The 16,986-nt window shown below is 53.8% G+C and overlaps 1 protein-coding gene across 2 annotated transcripts; it reads right to left on the bottom strand.

Annotated features, from left to right (window-relative positions):
• Positions 1-1,181: 1,181 nt before the first annotated feature.
• Positions 1,182-11,672, bottom strand: ALDH3A2 (aldehyde dehydrogenase 3 family member A2). Of its 2 annotated transcripts, XM_082328219.1 has the most exons (11): positions 11,608-11,672; positions 10,949-11,122; positions 10,507-10,738; positions 10,323-10,408; positions 7,837-8,045; positions 7,587-7,704; positions 7,327-7,468; positions 6,972-7,138; positions 6,352-6,451; positions 5,239-5,474; positions 1,182-3,776 (listed from the first exon to the last, which is right to left on the bottom strand). In XM_082328219.1, exons 2-11 carry the CDS (start codon positions 11,108-11,110, stop codon positions 3,762-3,764), a joined length of 1,467 nt encoding a protein of 488 aa, XP_082184345.1. In that variant the 5' UTR covers positions 11,111-11,122; positions 11,608-11,672; the 3' UTR covers positions 1,182-3,761. The 2 variants fall into 2 exon arrangements, with proteins under 2 accessions (XP_082184345.1, XP_082184344.1); XM_082328218.1 differs by lacking the exon at positions 11,608-11,672 and having other exon boundaries at positions 10,949-11,542.
• Positions 11,673-16,986: the final 5,314 nt, after the last annotated feature.

Here is a 16,986-nt window from a genome sequence, read left to right as displayed (position 1 = left end):
TGGCGCCCAATTCTCTGGAAGAGCCAGGCCTGGCCAGCATCCAGCGCAAGCTTGTGCTTACCTAGAGGCAACCCCAGCACAGTGTCCAAGACGACAATTATTGCAGTGAGAAGTAGACACACACCTCTTTACGCGGTCATGAATGTTAAAAAGCCTTTCACGTTGCAGCAACTTTATGTAGGTACATTAGGTTACGCAAACATGGGAAGAATATGTCAACAGGCCTCTCTACTCCACGAGTAATTCAGCTCTCCCTGTAGCTCCTGCTTACGCTCCTTTGGAGGGAGTGGGCAACTCATTTGAGTCTAATCTGCAGGAGCCCTTCAAAAGCACAACAGAGATTTCCTCAAGACAATCCCGTCGGGCACGGGGCCACACTCACCCGGTCGAGGTACTGGGGAAGGATAGCAGCCACCAGCCGAGCCGTGTTCTCGCTCATCTCTGACGGCTTCACCACCACAGCGTTGCCTACAAGACAAACCCAGCGCGGCCCCTCAGCCCTCGCGCTCCTCTCCCGCCTCCCACCCACGGCCCCACGAAGGACGGGGGCTCTGGCGGGTCCCCACCTGCTGCGATGGCCCCGATCAAAGGCTGCATGACCAGGACGAAGGGGTAGTTCCAGGCCCCGATGATCAGCACCACCCCCAGCGGCTCGGGGCAGATGTAGGCCTCGTCCCGCATCGTCAGCAGGTTCTTCTTCACAGGCTGAGGGGCTGCCCAGGACGGCAGCTTGTCCATGGCCAGCGCCAGCTCCCCCAGCACGCCCAGGATCTCATGGCTGTACGCGTTGGACGCGCTCTGCAACGACAGGCAGCTTGGGGAGGGGACGGCAAAGGCACCCACCTCCCGTGGCAGCCCGGGGAGGCAGAGCAAGCTCCCCTGGGACCATGGGGGACATCAGCAGAAGCCATCGGGCATGGCAAAGGCAGCCCTCGGGGTTGCTGCTTTCCTGAGGGCTGACCACTGCCCGTGTATGGCAGAAGGGAGAAACCCCCCACCAACCCTGACCTTGTGCAGATCTGCCTTGATGGCTGCCAGGATCTCCTCCTCCTTCTCCTGCACCATCCGCTGCAGGGCCTTCAGCTGCTGCATCCTGAACTCCAGTGAGCGGCACCGGCCCGCGTTGAAGGCAGCTCTCGCCCGCCCAACGACCTGCTGCATCCTCTCCATGGCTGCTCAGTGCTGCGGGGAGAGAGCAGCAAAACCCAGCTCACTACGGGGACATCAAGGGCTGCTCAGGCCTGGGGACACTCAACATGGGGCCACCACCAAGAGATGTCCCACCTACAATAAGGCTGGGAGATGTTCTCTTCCTTGGGTGGCCTCCTGCTCCCGAGGTGACTGCTCAGGGCTCCCACCCTCCCATTTCCCATCCTACCTGCGCAGGGTCCACAAACGGAGGGCACCTCTCATGGCAGCCCAGTATCTCTGGGCATGGCTCGGGCACAGGGCTCTCGCTAGAGACAAAATGCCCTGTACCCAGATATATCCTCACGCTTTGAATACGCAAGCCCGGGATCACTGCGTTCAGCCGTGACAGTGACTCAGCCACCCATGCGGGATTGCGAGAGACCACGTAGCGTTGCCCACGTTCGGTGCACAAGGCCAGGGGAGCGCTTTCACATTACGCAGCAGCCGTCGGAAGCCAACAAACGCAGCCCGCACTATTGTCCACATCTGAACCTACCCACAACGGACAACGCCTGCAGGTGGGAGGCAATCGGGATGGATTTGCACACAGGACAGGAGGAGAAACAGTCCAGCTCCTCCGCAGCTCCCAGCACCGCCTTGCCCCACACCCTACCTACCTCTGGGCACCTCTTCAGCAGCCTGCCCGCGCTCCCCTGCCAGAGCTCTGGGGGATCCTTCCCCACGAGTGGGGAGGTCATCACGCTGGGGACCTGCGCTCCTGCGCCGGGGCAGAGGCACCTCGTCACACATGCGTGACATTCAGCCAAGCCGTGGCCAGGGCCGGGAGCGGCAGAGGACAGGCAGGGTTCCCCAGGAGACTGCAGGGACTTACCACGCTGGCTTTATTATTTAAATTCTCAGTGTTTATTTAGTACTTGCAAAATAGATCATTAAAAAGGCTTAGCACGTGGATTTTCACAAGACATGAAGAAATCCCACCTATTGCACAGTAAATATAATTTTCTGCCCTATATTAATTGCATTTAATAATAATGTTTAAATTTTCCTTATTTAAACATTAGTATTTCTAAGGTCCTTTCATCTTACATTTCTCCAGCATCCTCTCCCCAAGCTAGAACAAGCCCCATGTTATCTCCCAGTGCAAGAATATAGCAGACCCAGAAGCTCAAACACCAAGGAGTACACGCTCTTTCAGTAATTGTTTACCCTTGGAGGAATTGGACCAGGAACGTGTTTGTACTGGTTTTGGCTGGGATGGAGTTAATTTTCATCACAGTCACCAAATTTCTTCATAGTAGGATGGTGCTGTATTTTGGATTTGTGACCAAAACAGTGTTGGTAACAAACCCGTGGTTTAGCTGTTGCTGAACGGTGCTTGCACAGCGTCAAGGGCTCTGTTTCTCACACTGCCCTGCCAGCACGTAGGGGAGGTCAGCAAGAAGTGGGGAAGGGACACGGCCGGGAGAGCTGACCCCAACTGACCAAAGGGATATTCCAGACCATACAACATTGTGCTCAGTGAGAAAAGCTGGGCGGGGAAGAAGAGGAAGGGGAGGGACACTGGGAGTTATGGCGTCTGTCTTCCCAAGTCACCATTACATGTGAGGAAGCCCTGCTTTCCTGGCAATGTCTGAACATCTGCCTGCTGAGGGGAAGTAGTGAACAAATTCCTTCATTTGCTTGCTTGCACGCCCAGCTTTCACTTTACCTATTAAACCTTATCTCAACCTACAGGTTTTCTCACTTTTACCCTTCTGATTTTCTTCCTTATCCCACTGCAAGGAGTGAGCGAGCGAGCGTCTGCATAGGGCTTGGGTGCCCCCCGGGGTAACCCACAACAGGGTACTTTGTGATTCCCACTTCTCTAAACAGGCTTGGAAGTTCTTTTGTATGAGCGTAAGATACTCTTATCAGCAAATCGCAGGCAGTGCAGGTATCATCTTGGTAATTTTCTAACTGTCAAATAATTGTTGCAGGCACACAGTGAAACCCAGAGCCCCAAACAGGGTGTCAGCCTGCATCCCCTGACCAGCTGTGGACAATTCTGGCTCATAGGGATCCATTAATATTTCCCCTCAATTAAAGTGCCAACCTCACTAGATTTATTCATAACCATCACTGCTGGTGAAACACATCAGCCAGCACGGCCTGTCTCAGGCTCGTCACCAAGAGGCTGCTTGTTCGGAGCACAACAGAAGACAGACCATCCCGAAAGCTGCAGGGAAAACACTGTCAACCCAATCACAGCTGAAACTTAAGCTCCTCTTTGTCACTGAAGGAAGGTAAGTGGTCTGGTGCAAGACACAGTGTGCGCGTCCCTGGAAGCGGCGCTCTGCGTGGCATGGGGTGGAGGTGGGGACTGGTATTTCTTGCTCTGCAGTCCTCCTTTTGAGAGCTTGTACCCACTGGTCCCTCTGTTTCAGCATGGCTTTTTAGCAAACAGGAGTCCGAGCCTTCTCTTCGTTAGTGCTTCTCTAAGGCTACTCTGTGTGCCTGACAGCTCACTGAAATAACCCAGTACAAAAGAAAAAAATGACTTCCCAGCTTGAGGACACAATCACAAAGCGAGCACTCAGAGTATGACTTGCACATGGCGCCTTCTCCTCTCTTCAGTAGTAAACCATCTGTGAAAGCAAAACACAACACCAAAGTCCTGTGAAGGATTTGCTGAAACAAAACCAACTCCCTTGCCGGAACAGCCTGAAGCAAAGGCCCTTCACTCAGGGTGACGTCCCCAGGGTCCAGCTCGCCTGCCTCCTGCCCCCTCGGCATGCACTGACTGCTGGTTCTCTTGGACGCTGTACGAGCTCCGAGCACTGCCCGGGAAAGCATTGCTCTCTGGCTTCAGGGGGATCCTTCTGCAAGCCCCACATTCACTACTCTAATGAGGCTTTGCCTGATCTCTAATCAGGTCTAACACAGGAGAAAATAAAGGCTCCTACCTCACGGTGACAGCCACAGCACTGCTCTGAAACCTGCTCCTCCTCACCACACACTGAGCCAGCCCAGCCTCTGAACAGCCAGCACAATCAAGAGAGCTTTTCTCTTCAGCACAGACTGGTGATTCTGAGAAAACCCAAATGATTTCAAGATGCTGTGAGTTTCCCCCTCTTCGCTGAGAGGGCATTCACCTAGACAGGGCCTGCCTCCCTGGCTGGTGCTTCAAGGCCTGAGCCAGTTGTTGGCTCTTACCCCTCCTCCTGGACTCCGATATGCAGGCAGGGTATTTCCCCCTGTTTGCTGGGCTCCTGCACGTCTCCTTGCAGGGGGAACAACACAGAACAGACTGAAGGGCAGAGTCCTGATCCACCCTGCTGTCTCCTGTCCCCTCAGTGGCTGCCCCCTTAAGCCTCCTGAACCCCCAGGATGCACAGCTGAGCTTTGCAAGGAGCAGCCAGCGCAAGCTCACAGAGTGCCTGGTCCGCCAGCCACGGAGAACCACCAGTGATCACACTTGGAGTTTCAGATCTTATCCTCCCACCTCAGGAGGCATCTCGAATCCTTCGGCCAGCACCAGCAGGCTTCTGCCTCCCGCAGACAGGGAAGGACATCCCACCCTTCCGCACTACCCAGCCAGCAACAGGGGAGGAAAGGGAAGTAATTGAGCTAAGGTCAGATGGGGGCCACACCTGGGCAAGGAAAAAGAGCTCGTGGTAGCCCTAGGCTTTGGGCACAGCCTCCCTTCCCCAGGGCCCTGCAGCACAAAACTGCAGCCCGCTGGGCTAAGCTGTGGAGCAGCTCACAATGCTGCTGAACAAAGCAAAATCCCTTTGAAAAGACCTGTCCAAAACGTACCAACCTCTGCCTCTGGAGGGAGCTTCTCATAGGTGTCACCCACCAAGGCAGAGCAACAAATAATAGCACAGCAGCCTAGGAGACTTCTCCGAGGAAGTGTCTATTCTACATAGCACTTGCAAGAGTGAGAAGCAGATCTTGATAATTTCAGGTGGGACAGATATCATAAGTCTCAAGACAGAAAAAACAGGCCGCGCTCTAAGAAAGGACTGCAGTTACAAAGAGGGAACTTGCAGAAGATCAGATGAATTGCACATGCACTCATGTAGATGGCAAAGAGCCAAAGCTCACCTTTATCACCACCGCTGCCACAATCCCCAGCAGGGCCAAGACGACCAGTCCCACTCGGCCCTTGTTAAACCGCTTCAAGAGGAAGAACTTGGCCCAATCCACCTTCTCCTGGCTGCCAGGTGGGTACCGGAGTTTGTTCGTACCCTCCATCTTCAGGTCCTTGATCAAGCAGGCGCGGCGGTGGGAGAAGGTCTCAAAGCTGTACTTGCCGTGGTAGGCACCCATCCCGCTGTTACCTGCGGGACACGACCCAGGCAGGTCACACCACGGGCTCAGCCACTCAAACCTTTGGCCACTTGAGGCCATCAGCAGGGCAAGAAGCAGCACAGGAAAATTCCACTTGCTTGCCAGCTGCACTGCACGGTACCAACCCTGCATCTGCCTTGCTGCACCTGAAAGCACAACTTCTCCTCTATATTCCTGCAGAGAGGACAACTGTTCCTTCCTCTCTACAGCACTGCTCAGTCTCTAAGACATCCAGCTGTACTCCAGCCCTCTTCTTCCCCACCCCGATTCCACTACACGCTCGCCAGTACTTCGTTGTGTCCCTGTGTGAGCTGTTCCCTGTGCCTCCGAGCCGTCTCCACCTCTTCCCTGGATTTAGCTCCCTCTCAAAGCACCATGCCAAGGCCCTGAGCTCTGACCAGCGCTGTGTGAGAAGGCTTTCCTGAGGAGTCCTGCAGGGTACGCCTCCGTTTTCCAATTCCAGGACACCACGTGCCGTTCACAGCAGAACGCTGCTGGTTCACAGTCAGCTTGTGAGCACTGTAACACCCAAACCCTCTTCTGCAAAGCTCCCGTAGGCTCCTCCATAACCTCTTCCAATTTTCCCCAAGCTGAAGTCCTACCCTTCCTCCTGCAATTACCGCTAATCACCCCGAGCACAGCTAATGTTTATAACGCACCTTTCACATCAGTCTGCACTAAACGCTTCAATCTTCCCAAAAACACAACCAAAGGTTTCTCTCTTTTGGCCCCTTTCTTAAGGTACCCCCCGAATTTATTATTGAGATCTGCTGTACCAAGGGGTACTTGGACACAACCCAACTGCTCCTGTTCCCTGGGTTACACCGCGCATCAAGCCACAACGCTTAAGGAGCTCCAGCTACTTACCGACACCACCAAAGGGTAAGGTTGAGAGGAAGAAATGCATGATGACATCGTTTCCAGTAACACCCCCACTGGAGGTTTCCGAGATGACTCTTTTGATGAGCTGACAAAAGAAAAACACCAAACAGAACGTTACAAAGGCCCAGAAGAGGCCAGACCATGTAACCGAGCGGGACAGCGAGGGGAGCTATGAGCCAACAGGCCATCGTGTTAATTTCCTCTGACTGACGACTCAGACAAGCCCTCTCCGTTCAATGTTAACTCAAAGAAAGGGGGGAAGTTCAGAGGAGGGATGTGAAAGCTGGCAATCTGGGACCTTGCCTCCCTTGCAATATATTAAAAGTAAGCCAATTAATCAAGAAAGACCACACGGCAACCAAGAGGAAATTCAGCCTTTTATCCTTGTATTTCACAAAGTCATGCAAACGCAAAGCACTTCAGCAGGAGACTGGGAGCTTCCACCAACTCTGGGGACACTCACGGTCCCCCGTGAGGCAAACGCTGCCATTCACAAGCAAAGAGGAGCCGACACGGGCCCTGCGGGGAGCCGTGCCTGGGACTGGCCACGTTCAGGATGCGACTGCGCAGAGACGCCTCTGCGGGGGAGCACAGCCCAGACCCACCTTCTTGTTGTTGGAGAAGACATATAGGGCAAGGGGCTTCTCCCGACGGTTGATGAATTCAATGGCTTCGTCCACGCTCTTCACGGTCAGAATGGGAAGGACCGGGCCAAAGATTTCCTCCTCCATCACCTTTGACTCCGGAGAAACGTCCGTCAGGATAGTCGGTGCTGAGGCAAACAGGAGGGCACGAGACGGCATGAGCAGGACAGAAGATGGTCAGTCACAGGACCTCGTCCTGGGCACTGCCTGCATTCAACACACACCAAGCAAGCCACAGACACACACAGCCCCCAAAACACACCCACTACCAGCAGAAGGTCCCACCCTCCACCGCCCCAACAGCTGCCAGAAGCACCTATGAAGCAGGAGGCTTCATCAACCTCTCCCCCGTAAGCGACCTTCTGCCCTTCCAGCAGGCCCAGGATCCTCTTGAAGTGACGCTTGTTGATGATCCGTTCATAATCCGGAGACGACTTCACGTCTTCCCCATAGAACTCCTGCCAAAGGGCACAGCAGAACCTTCACAAACTCCACAGCTCCAGGCCTGCAGCTACAAAACTCAGACCTGGGCTCTAACGGGGACAACTCCCACAGCATGAGGAACTCCACACTCACCTGCAGAGTCGCCTTGATCTTCTCCACCACCTCGCTTTGGATGGACGGGTCGCAGAGGATGTAGTCTGGGGCGATGCAGGTTTGTCCACAGTTCATGTACTTCCCCCACGTTATCCGCCTACGGGAGAAAAGGAGATGGTTTCTCCACGGTCAGTCCCTTCCAGCACCCACGGCCTGCCTGATAGCGCCTGAGCAACACCCGCTGTCTGGGGACAATCAGTGGCCCACCCAGGGCTTGCAACAGCCTGACCTGCAGGCGACGGCCAGGTCACAGTCCTTGTCGATGTAGCAGGGGCTCTTCCCGCCCAGCTCCAGGGTGACGGGCGTCAGGTGCTTGGCGGCCGCTGCCATCACGATTTTACCCACTGCGGAGTTGCCTGTGTAGAGGATGTGATCGAATCTCTGTTTCAGCAGCTCTGTCGTCTCAGGTACTCCTCCAGTGACCACAGGGTACAGCTCCTGCAGGGCAAACAAGAGCCTCACAGTGACCTCGATTTGAAGCAAATTCAGTATTTTATTTGATATTCAATACCAAGGGAGCAGCTCTGCAGGGGGCAGACTCACTTGTGAGCTCTATTAGGATCTGGACAAAGGGTAGTGCTAACAGAGACAAGCTCTGCTCCTTCCCTGAAATGAAGTTTCACTTGCCATATTGTGCCACATGAACTAAAAGAAATGGAGGTTGAGGCCAGGGCTGAGCCAGGCCGTGGACCTGCTCCCACACATTCAGACCAAGGGCACACACGACCACCAGGCTCTCCTGAGGGCTGTCTCCTTCCTCAGCTCTTGCCCCTTGCCTACAGAAAGCACCAACTCGCTGCAGGAAAATGCACAGCGGCGCCCTGCTGTCAGAGCAACAGCCTCAGTGACACAGCGCAACGGACGTCAGAACTGACAGACACGCGAAGGAGAAACACCACCTCCCGCTATGAGTGTGGTTCAGCAGGACATGAAAACCCGGGATGTACTGCCACTGAGCCAATGGCGCCCAATTCTCAGGAATCATAGAACATCCTGAGTTGGAAGGAACCCACAAGGATCATTGAGTCCAACTCCTGCCCCTGCGTAGGACAACCCCAAAAATCACACCATATGTCTGAGGGCACTGCCCAAATGCTTCCTGAACGTTGTCAGGCTTGGTGCCGTGACTACCTCCTGGGGGAGCTTGTTCCAGTGCTCTACCACCCTTTGGGTGAAGAACCTTTTCCTAATGTCCATTAAACATCTCTGCTTTGTCTATGTCCCTGTTTGTGAGGTAACCATGCTCGTCAAGTAATAGGCCAATATTATTTCTCACCTGCCTTTTGCTATTTATATATTTAAAAAAGCCCTTTTTATTGTCCTTCACAGTACTGGCCAGCTTCAGCCCTAGTTGAGCTTTGGCCACGTGTATTTCCTCCCTACAGTGGCGAACAGCATCTCTGCAGTCCTCCCGTGTCGCCTGACCTTGCTTCCACTGGTCATACATTTTCTTTTTTTGTCTTAGTTCTAGCATAAGATCCCTACTCAGCCAAGCCGGCCTTCTACCTCGCCTGCTTGACTTCCAACATTTTGGAATTGCCTGCTCCTGTGCTCTTAGGAGGCAGTACTTAAAAAGTGACCAGCACTGATGGACCCCAACACCTTCAAAAGCTTTTTCGCCACGGAACCTTACTAAGTAGTTCCCTGAGCAGCCTCAAGTCAGCTCTCTTCATATCCAGAGCTGAGGTCCTGCTGGCGGTTTTCCTCCTGTAACCATAGATTTTAAACTTGACTGCTTCGTCGTCGCTGTGGCCAAAGGAGCCACCAATCGGCACTTCACCCACGAGACCCTCTCTGTTAGTAAGCAGCAGGTCGAGGAAGGCACCTTTCCCGGTCAGTTCTCTTAGAACTTGTATCAAGAAGGTATCATTCAGATGCTTTAAGAATCTTCTGGACCTCCTTGTACCGGCTGTGTGGTATTCCCAGTTGACATCTGGCAAGTTGAAGTCCCCCATAAGGACAAGGGCAGATAACTTGGAAGCATTCCTTAATTCCTTAATAACTCCTCATCTGTGTCATCATCCGGGCTGGGTGGCCTATAGTAGACTCCCACGACGACATCCGCTTTATTTGTCTGTCCCTTAATCCTTACCCAGAGGCTCTCAACTGTGCCATCGCCAACTGCTAGCTCCATGCGTTCCAGCCCCTCCACTACATATAATGCCACCTCCCTGCCTCGCCTGCCCTGCCTATCCCTCCTGAAGAGCCTGTAACCATCCCTCATGACACACCAGTCACAGGACTCATCCCACCAGGTTTCGCTTATGCCTATGACATCGTATCTCTGGCACTGGGCCAAGGCATCTAGCTCCTCTTGCTTGCTCTTCCGGCTGCGTGCATTTGTGTAAAAACACTTCAGGAAGAGCCAGGCCTGGCCAGCATCCAGCGCAAGCTTGTGCTTACCTAGAGGCAACCCCAGCACAGTGTCCAAGACGACAATTATTGCAGTGAGAAGTAGACACACACCTCTTTACGCGGTCGTGAATGTTAAAAAGCCTTTCACGTTGCAGCAACTTTATGTAGGTACATTAGGTTACGCAAACATGGGAAGAATATGTCAACAGGCCTCTCTACTCCACGAGTAATTCAGCTGTCCCTGCTTATGCTCCTTTGGAGGGAGTGGGCAACTCATTTGAGTCTAATCTGCAGGAGCCCTTCAAAAGCACAACAGAGATTTCCTCAAGACAATCCCGTCGGGCACGGGGCCACACTCACCCGGTCGAGGTACTGGGGAAGGATAGCAGCCACCAGCCGAGCCGTGTTCTCGCTCATCTCTGACGGCTTCACCACCACAGCGTTGCCTACAAGACAAACCCAGCGCGGCCCCTCAGCCCTCGCGCTCCTCTCCCGCCTCCCACCCACGGCCCCACGAAGGACGGGGGCTCTGGCGGGTCCCCACCTGCTGCGATGGCCCCGATCAAAGGCTGCATGACCAGGACGAAGGGGTAGTTCCAGGCCCCGATGATCAGCACCACCCCCAGCGGCTCGGGGCAGATGTAGGCCTCGTCCCGCATCGTCAGCAGGTTCTTCTTCACAGGCTGAGGGGCTGCCCAGGACGGCAGCTTGTCCATGGCCAGCGCCAGCTCCCCCAGCACGCCCAGGATCTCATGGCTGTACGCGTTGGACGCGCTCTGCAACGACAGGCAGCTTGGGGAGGGGACGGCAAAGGCACCCACCTCCCGTGGCAGCCCGGGGAGGCAGAGCAAGCTCCCCTGGGACCACGGGGGACATCAGCAGAAGCCATCGGGCATGGCAAAGGCAGCCCTCGGGGTTGATGCTTTCCTGAGGGCTGACCACTGTCTGTGCACAGCAGAAGGGAGAAACCCCCCACCAGCCCTGACCTTGTGCAGATCTGCCTTGATGGCTGCCAGGATCTCCTCCTCCTTCTCCTGCACCATCCGCTGCAGGGCCTTCAGCTGCTGCATCCTGAACTCCAGTGAGCGGCACCGGCCCGAGTTGAAGGCAGCTCTCGCCCGCCCAACGACCTGCTGCATCCTCTCCATGGCTGCTCAGTGCTGCGGGGAGAGAGCAGCAAAACCCAGCTCACCACGGGGCCTTCCTCCTACAGATGGAAACGGACCTTTCCCACAAGCACTGCACACACTCTCAACCACCAGCTGCAATCCCACCTCCCCAGCTTGAGGGCCAGTATCTGCTATCACTCAGTCCTACTTCTACTGTATCCTTCTGAAACCTTAAATAATTTGCTGCAGTTTGTGATTTAGAGAAGTTTGTAAAGGAATACGGAGAGCAAACGTCGGTTCAATAACAAGGGTGTCACTCAGGCAGCCGCAGGGCAGCCCCTGGCAGGGGCGGAGGCCAGGGCAGGCAGCCTTTCCCAGCGCCACGGCGCCCGGGCAGGCTGGGGGCAGGCGGCCCCTGCGGGGAACCCCAGCGACCCCCGAGCGCCAACCGGGCTGAGGCGAAAACCTCGACCGTGGTTCCTCCTCCCCCCCCCCTCCGCGGGAAGGGCCCGCAGCCCCGGGGCCCCGCCGCCCACCCGGGGCCTCCGCTCGCCTCCGCCGCTTCCGCCTTCCGCTCACGTGACGGCGCCGCGCACCCCCGGAGGTGGAATGGGAGGGGCCGCGGAGCCACCGCACCCCCCCCACCCCCCCCCGGGTGGGCGCAGAATGGAAGCGGCCGGCGCGGGGCGGGGCGCGGCGCGTGCCCCGGGGCTGGGGGGGCGCGCGCGGCCCGGGGCGGTGCAGCAGCAGCAGCAGCCGCAGGAGGAGCGGTGCAGCGGCCCCCAAACCCCCTCCCCCGGGCACCGGTTTTCTGGCCGCAGGTGAACAGTCGGCCCCGGGGGAGGAGAGCGCGGTGCGAGGGCCGAGCGGCCCCGCGGCGGGGGGTGGAAGCGGCTTTGCCGGGCTGCTGAGCCCTCCCGCCGGCGGGCAGGGGGGTTGCAGCCGTGGCGTTGCAAGCCGTATCGCTTGCTGCGGAGGCAGCAGCAGCAAGCAGGATCCAGAGCAGCGTCCTTGAGCCGCAGGCGTGAGCTTAGAGAGCAGAAGAGATCAGCTAGTTTGGCATGAGCGTAAGTTGAGAGGAAAGAGGAAAAGACTCGACCGGGGTGAAGAACCTGAACCGAGCACCCCTGGCTGCGGTAGCCAGGCAGGGCCCCCAGGAACAGGCAGCGGCTGCACCGCCAGTACCTTGATTCCCACCGTTAGGGATGCTCCTTCCCTCGTCCCAGTGCCTCCGCTTCCGTGGGCTGCGTTGCAGGAGTGCTGGCTGCCCGTGGGCTCCCCCGGGAGCTCTGCCGAGCTGGGGGCGAGACTGGGTGTAGCACAGACCGGGGCCCAGCAGGTTGTGAAATGTTGACAGGCATGGGGCAGAGAAACACATTGCATGAGAACTCGGGGACGGGGGGGCAAAGTCCTGCTCAGGGTTCCTTATCTAAGGAGGGTAAATGCCACCGGACAGCTTTACCCATCGGTTTTCCCCTGCAGAGCAAATGCCGCGTGAACTCACTGAGCGCTCCTCTCTGGGTGACATTTCTGAGCCCAAGCGCTGGTGAAGGGCTCATGGTGCCCTTCTGGCAAGCTCCTGCTCAGGTGGGAGGGAGAGACAAGTCGGTCAAGGAAAACTGGCCAGCAAGTGCTGAAAACGCAGGTGGTGTTTTGTAGGAGTCAAAGCAATCAACAGGAATAACCTGGCCAGGACAGTGGAATTAACCTTGATGCAGCACTCGCATGGCAAACAAGCCAAAAAAAAGCAGGGAAAGGAGCTGAGACAAGGCTGGGCTCATTCCAGTTAAAAATAGTCTTGCCCCAACTTGTTCTAAGAAACACAAGGGGATTATTTGAAAATTACTCCTGTGTTGTTGACACGCTCTTACACAGGCCATTTATTGCTAATGCTCCTCAGCTGGGACTCTGCCCAATTAAATCCCTGCCCACCACGCACCTCTGCGACACACAGGGCCGGCAGCTGGGTGCTCGTGCCTGGGAGATGGGGCTAGCGACGGCACACGCTCCCCCCCAAAAGTTTCATGGCATTTTCCCGGATCAGCATGGCTCTCCCCCCCACCAAACACAAAAGCTTGGCTTTCGTGAAGTCAGTTGGCTTTGCTAACAACTCATGGGCTGCGGCTCAGCCAGCACGTGAACATTTCACAAGCTATTGCACAAATCTCGGCAGTAAACAGAAAAGAATGACAAGAGCAACTGCCAATGCTTGCATGCAGGAGGCAACGTGAAAGAAAAACAGGCCGGGCTTGACAGGGCCCTTTACACTGTGGAATATGAAAAGGAGCTGGGTTTGCCTTAAAGACGACGCAGGAAGGAGAAGTGGGAACTTTCCTCGCAGGAGCATTACCTGATGCAAACACGCTCCCCTTGATCCTGTTAGCATCCTTGCAGGCAGGGCCGGTTCGAGCTCTGTCCAGGCACCACGCTGTCTGGAAGTCCAAGGAAAATTAGATAAGGAGTTAATGCTACTGCAATCAGAGTAAAAGTCTTTGAGCTCTCAGCGTGGAGTATGACGTTGTGCCTGAGCAAACAGTGCTCAGTGCATCCTCTGCAGGCAGCGCGCCCACCAAGGGATGTCTGCAGGAGCAGGGAGATGGTTATTTACCTACGTTTTCCAGAGTGGCCGTTCTCCAGAGTCTGTAAAATTCTCACCCTTCAGCCCAAGGGTTTTCATGCCAGAGCAGTGCTGCTTGTGCTTGGTGTCACACACAGGAGGCAAACATCCCAGCTCCCAGTTCATCCCAGTGGCCAGCAGGCTGGTACTGTGCCACACTTTCGCAGAAAACCTGGTCTTAAGGCTCCTTGGTTTTCGCAGAAATGAGACAGCAGCAGCGTGGCTGCATCCTGGGAGACGGGCCCTTTTGGTCCTTGTCAGGGACATCTTTTAGCCAATTATGGACAGAAAGCAAGGCTGAGGGCCTTTTAAGTATTGCAAAATATCAGTTGAGTCTCCTTGGAGCAGCTGGGCAAGACACGTGGATTTCGGGGAAGTGTGGGATCTCGACTGAGATGGAAGAATACCCCAGACGGCACCCGATGAAACGCACGGTCTGCAGCGTGCTCCCCACGCCTAGGAGCTGACAGTATTTTCTATTTTTATTCAGTCACTAAGAAACAATAAAGAAGGGAACTATTTATGGGAAAGTAATTGAACTCCAGAGGAATCAGGAGGTAAGCAGTGCTGGGGGTGCTCTAATCCCCAGGGCTATACTTGCAGCAGCAGGAGAGGTTTTACTGAGCAGGCTCCCCTCTCCCCGCCATTCCTCGCAGCCCCTTGCTCTCGCTCCCCGCTTGGAGTCAATCATAGCGAGGCACCGTGGTGAGACAGGCTCCTGCCCTGCCCTGCCTTTGTCCTGTTCCTTGCCCTGCTCCCAAAAGCATCCAGCAGAGCCTAGGGAAGGAGGACTTTGGTTTAGAAGATAAGCTGTGCAGTATTTGCTTTCAAGAGTCCACCAAATAACCCAGCTAATCAATAAAGGTTTTTTTTTAAGCTCACACACCACAGTCACAGAATTTCAAGTTTTTAGCTAGGCTGACGATCCTCAATTTCTGCTTAAATGTTTACCTGGTTTACCTGCTCCAAGTGTTTTCTAAAAGTCACACAATCCAGCCAGTGGCACAAGAAGATGGGCAGATACAGAAGCACAAACAGCACTCAATCATAAAAGCGGGTACAGAAGATTAACAACAGGGAGAGGTTTTAAGGAACCTAGAGGAATAAATGCCGCTCAGTTCATTTATGGCATCACTTGTTTTGAAAGCTGTGGCTGATCTCACATTTGCAAGAACAAGATACTGTGTAGTACAGAGCCATGGTCTGTGGGCTGCATTGTAGACATAGCTGGGGCCATGGAAAATGTGAAAGCGACACAAAGAAACAATGAAAATGATTGGCACAAAGACTGCAACAAGACTCAACAGCACCACTGGCATTTAGTTTGCTTTCAGCCCAAGAGGAGGGGGGAGCCTGCCACACACAAAAGCCTATTGAAAAGGTGTTTGTCTGAAGAAGCAGTGCCAAGACTTAGTTAGACTGGGCTCCAGCTGACTTGAAGACCTCAAGAGAGGGGTTACTGAGCTATATGGCACTGATCTACAGAACGGAGGAGCTATGTGGGCACTTACTAAAAAGCCACAGCCAGGGCTATGGCTCGGGTTGGGCAGGGAAGTTCAGGATAAAAGGAGATTTCCTGAACGACTTAAAAGGCATCCTGGACAGTCAAAAAATAGTGGCAAGCAGAGATCTGAGCAGACAAAAAAGTCAAAGAATCAAAATTAAAAAAAAAGCCCACATAAAAAATAGGAGAGGAAGCAGGAGTCAAAAAGGAGGCGGGTCACAAGTCAGGTCACAAGCCAGCCTATCTGAATTTCAAAGCCTCAACAAGCTTTGAAAGCAGCAGCATCCAGCTTTACTTGCTCTAGACGAAAAAGCAAGCTTCCCTTTTTGGTGCAGCTGGGCTGTGCACTGCACAGTGCTGTGACACCAGTGGATCACAGCAGTTACTGCCTCTGAACCCAGAGGCGACAGTGGTAATGCCTTGACGTTGCTGTACGAGAAAGCAGCAAGAACTATGCAGAACCTAGCGAGTCCCAGGAACAACTTACACCTCTCAACTGAAAAATGTCTCTCAGAATAATTCGTAGTATCTTAGGTGCAAGTTGAATTAACAAGATTTCATTCTCTGTATCAGAGGAAAGGCTGAGAATTCCACTTCTTGCTTATAAAAATCAGCAAGTGTCAGAATCAAAACGTGTTTTACATTCCTCAGTTGACATTATACACTATGGAGAGAGTGGAACAAGTATGAAACATGGTGCTCTTGAGTAAGTGCTAGAGAGCTGGACTAGAAAAGCAGCACATCAAATACCTCCTTTCAAGTTCTATCTTTCAAAAGGCTTAAAAAAAAAGTGTTTGGTAGAAACAAGCACCTGCTGTTCAGCGCGGAGAGCTGAAGACAGAGGACAGCTTCAGGATCTTTGTGGAATGAGCTTATGCAGAAAGACAGGCCATGGACATTGGTCTCCTCCTCCTGAGAGCAGCAAACAAGAATAGCCCTTTTCTTCCCCTCCTGTTTGTGCAGCTGTAGTCTTGCTGGCAAAGAGTGGAAGGAGAACGAGCTTGAATCCTGAGGAAAAAAAAGAAAACCAACAAAAAACCAGTGAGTTCCTGGGAAAAGCAGCCTATCTCCTAGACTTGCGCATTAAGGCTGTTGCCTTGTTCCTAGATGCATGTTCAGACATTTCATTAGCATTCCCTGCTCACTCCTTCCTCATCCTCTTTTATCATTATGTGCCAGTCACAAGCGTAGGGTTTTTTTAAATAATAAATTGGGAAAAATTTGATAATACAACTAAGAAAAACAACAGCCACATACCAGCTACCGCAGCACACCTCAGCTGGGGAGAGGATATTAGCTACAAGGTGGACAAAGCCTGTTTTTCGTCAAGTTTGGATAGAAATTGTAACTTAGCGCCAGTTTTTGTCGATGAGCTCTGTACATGCTGTTCTGGCAGCTCAGACAGCTCCTCTTTGCTAGAGGCACCTTGTGGAAAGACATACAGCTGTTACCCAGGAACCTGCTTATCATGTTTGTTTTCAAATCCAAGCTAAAAAAAAACAAACAACAAAAAAAAAAGCAGGGCAAATTGTTTTCCGAACGCAAGTGAAAACAAACTCAGGGACACTTTGTGCCGGGGCTATGGAGAGATAACGAACTGAAGCAAGTTGCCCCATCGGCACGGCCAGCTGCTGAGGCGAGCATCCCTTGACCCAAGCAGGGAACATTCAGCGCCTGGTTTAACCAGCCAAGTACCGACCGTTTTTTTCAAGTTAACACCGTTGGCCTTTGGTTACACAGACACAGAAACTCGGTTTTACCATAGAAACACTTCTAGTGTCAGTATTTATTTTA

This window comes from Platalea leucorodia (assembly GCF_965183815.1).
Source record: "Platalea leucorodia genome assembly, chromosome: 16".
Taxonomy (NCBI): Eukaryota; Metazoa; Chordata; class Aves; order Pelecaniformes; family Threskiornithidae; genus Platalea; species Platalea leucorodia.
The sequence above is the reverse complement of the archived record's forward strand: the minus strand, read 5'-3'. Positions and strand labels throughout refer to the sequence as shown.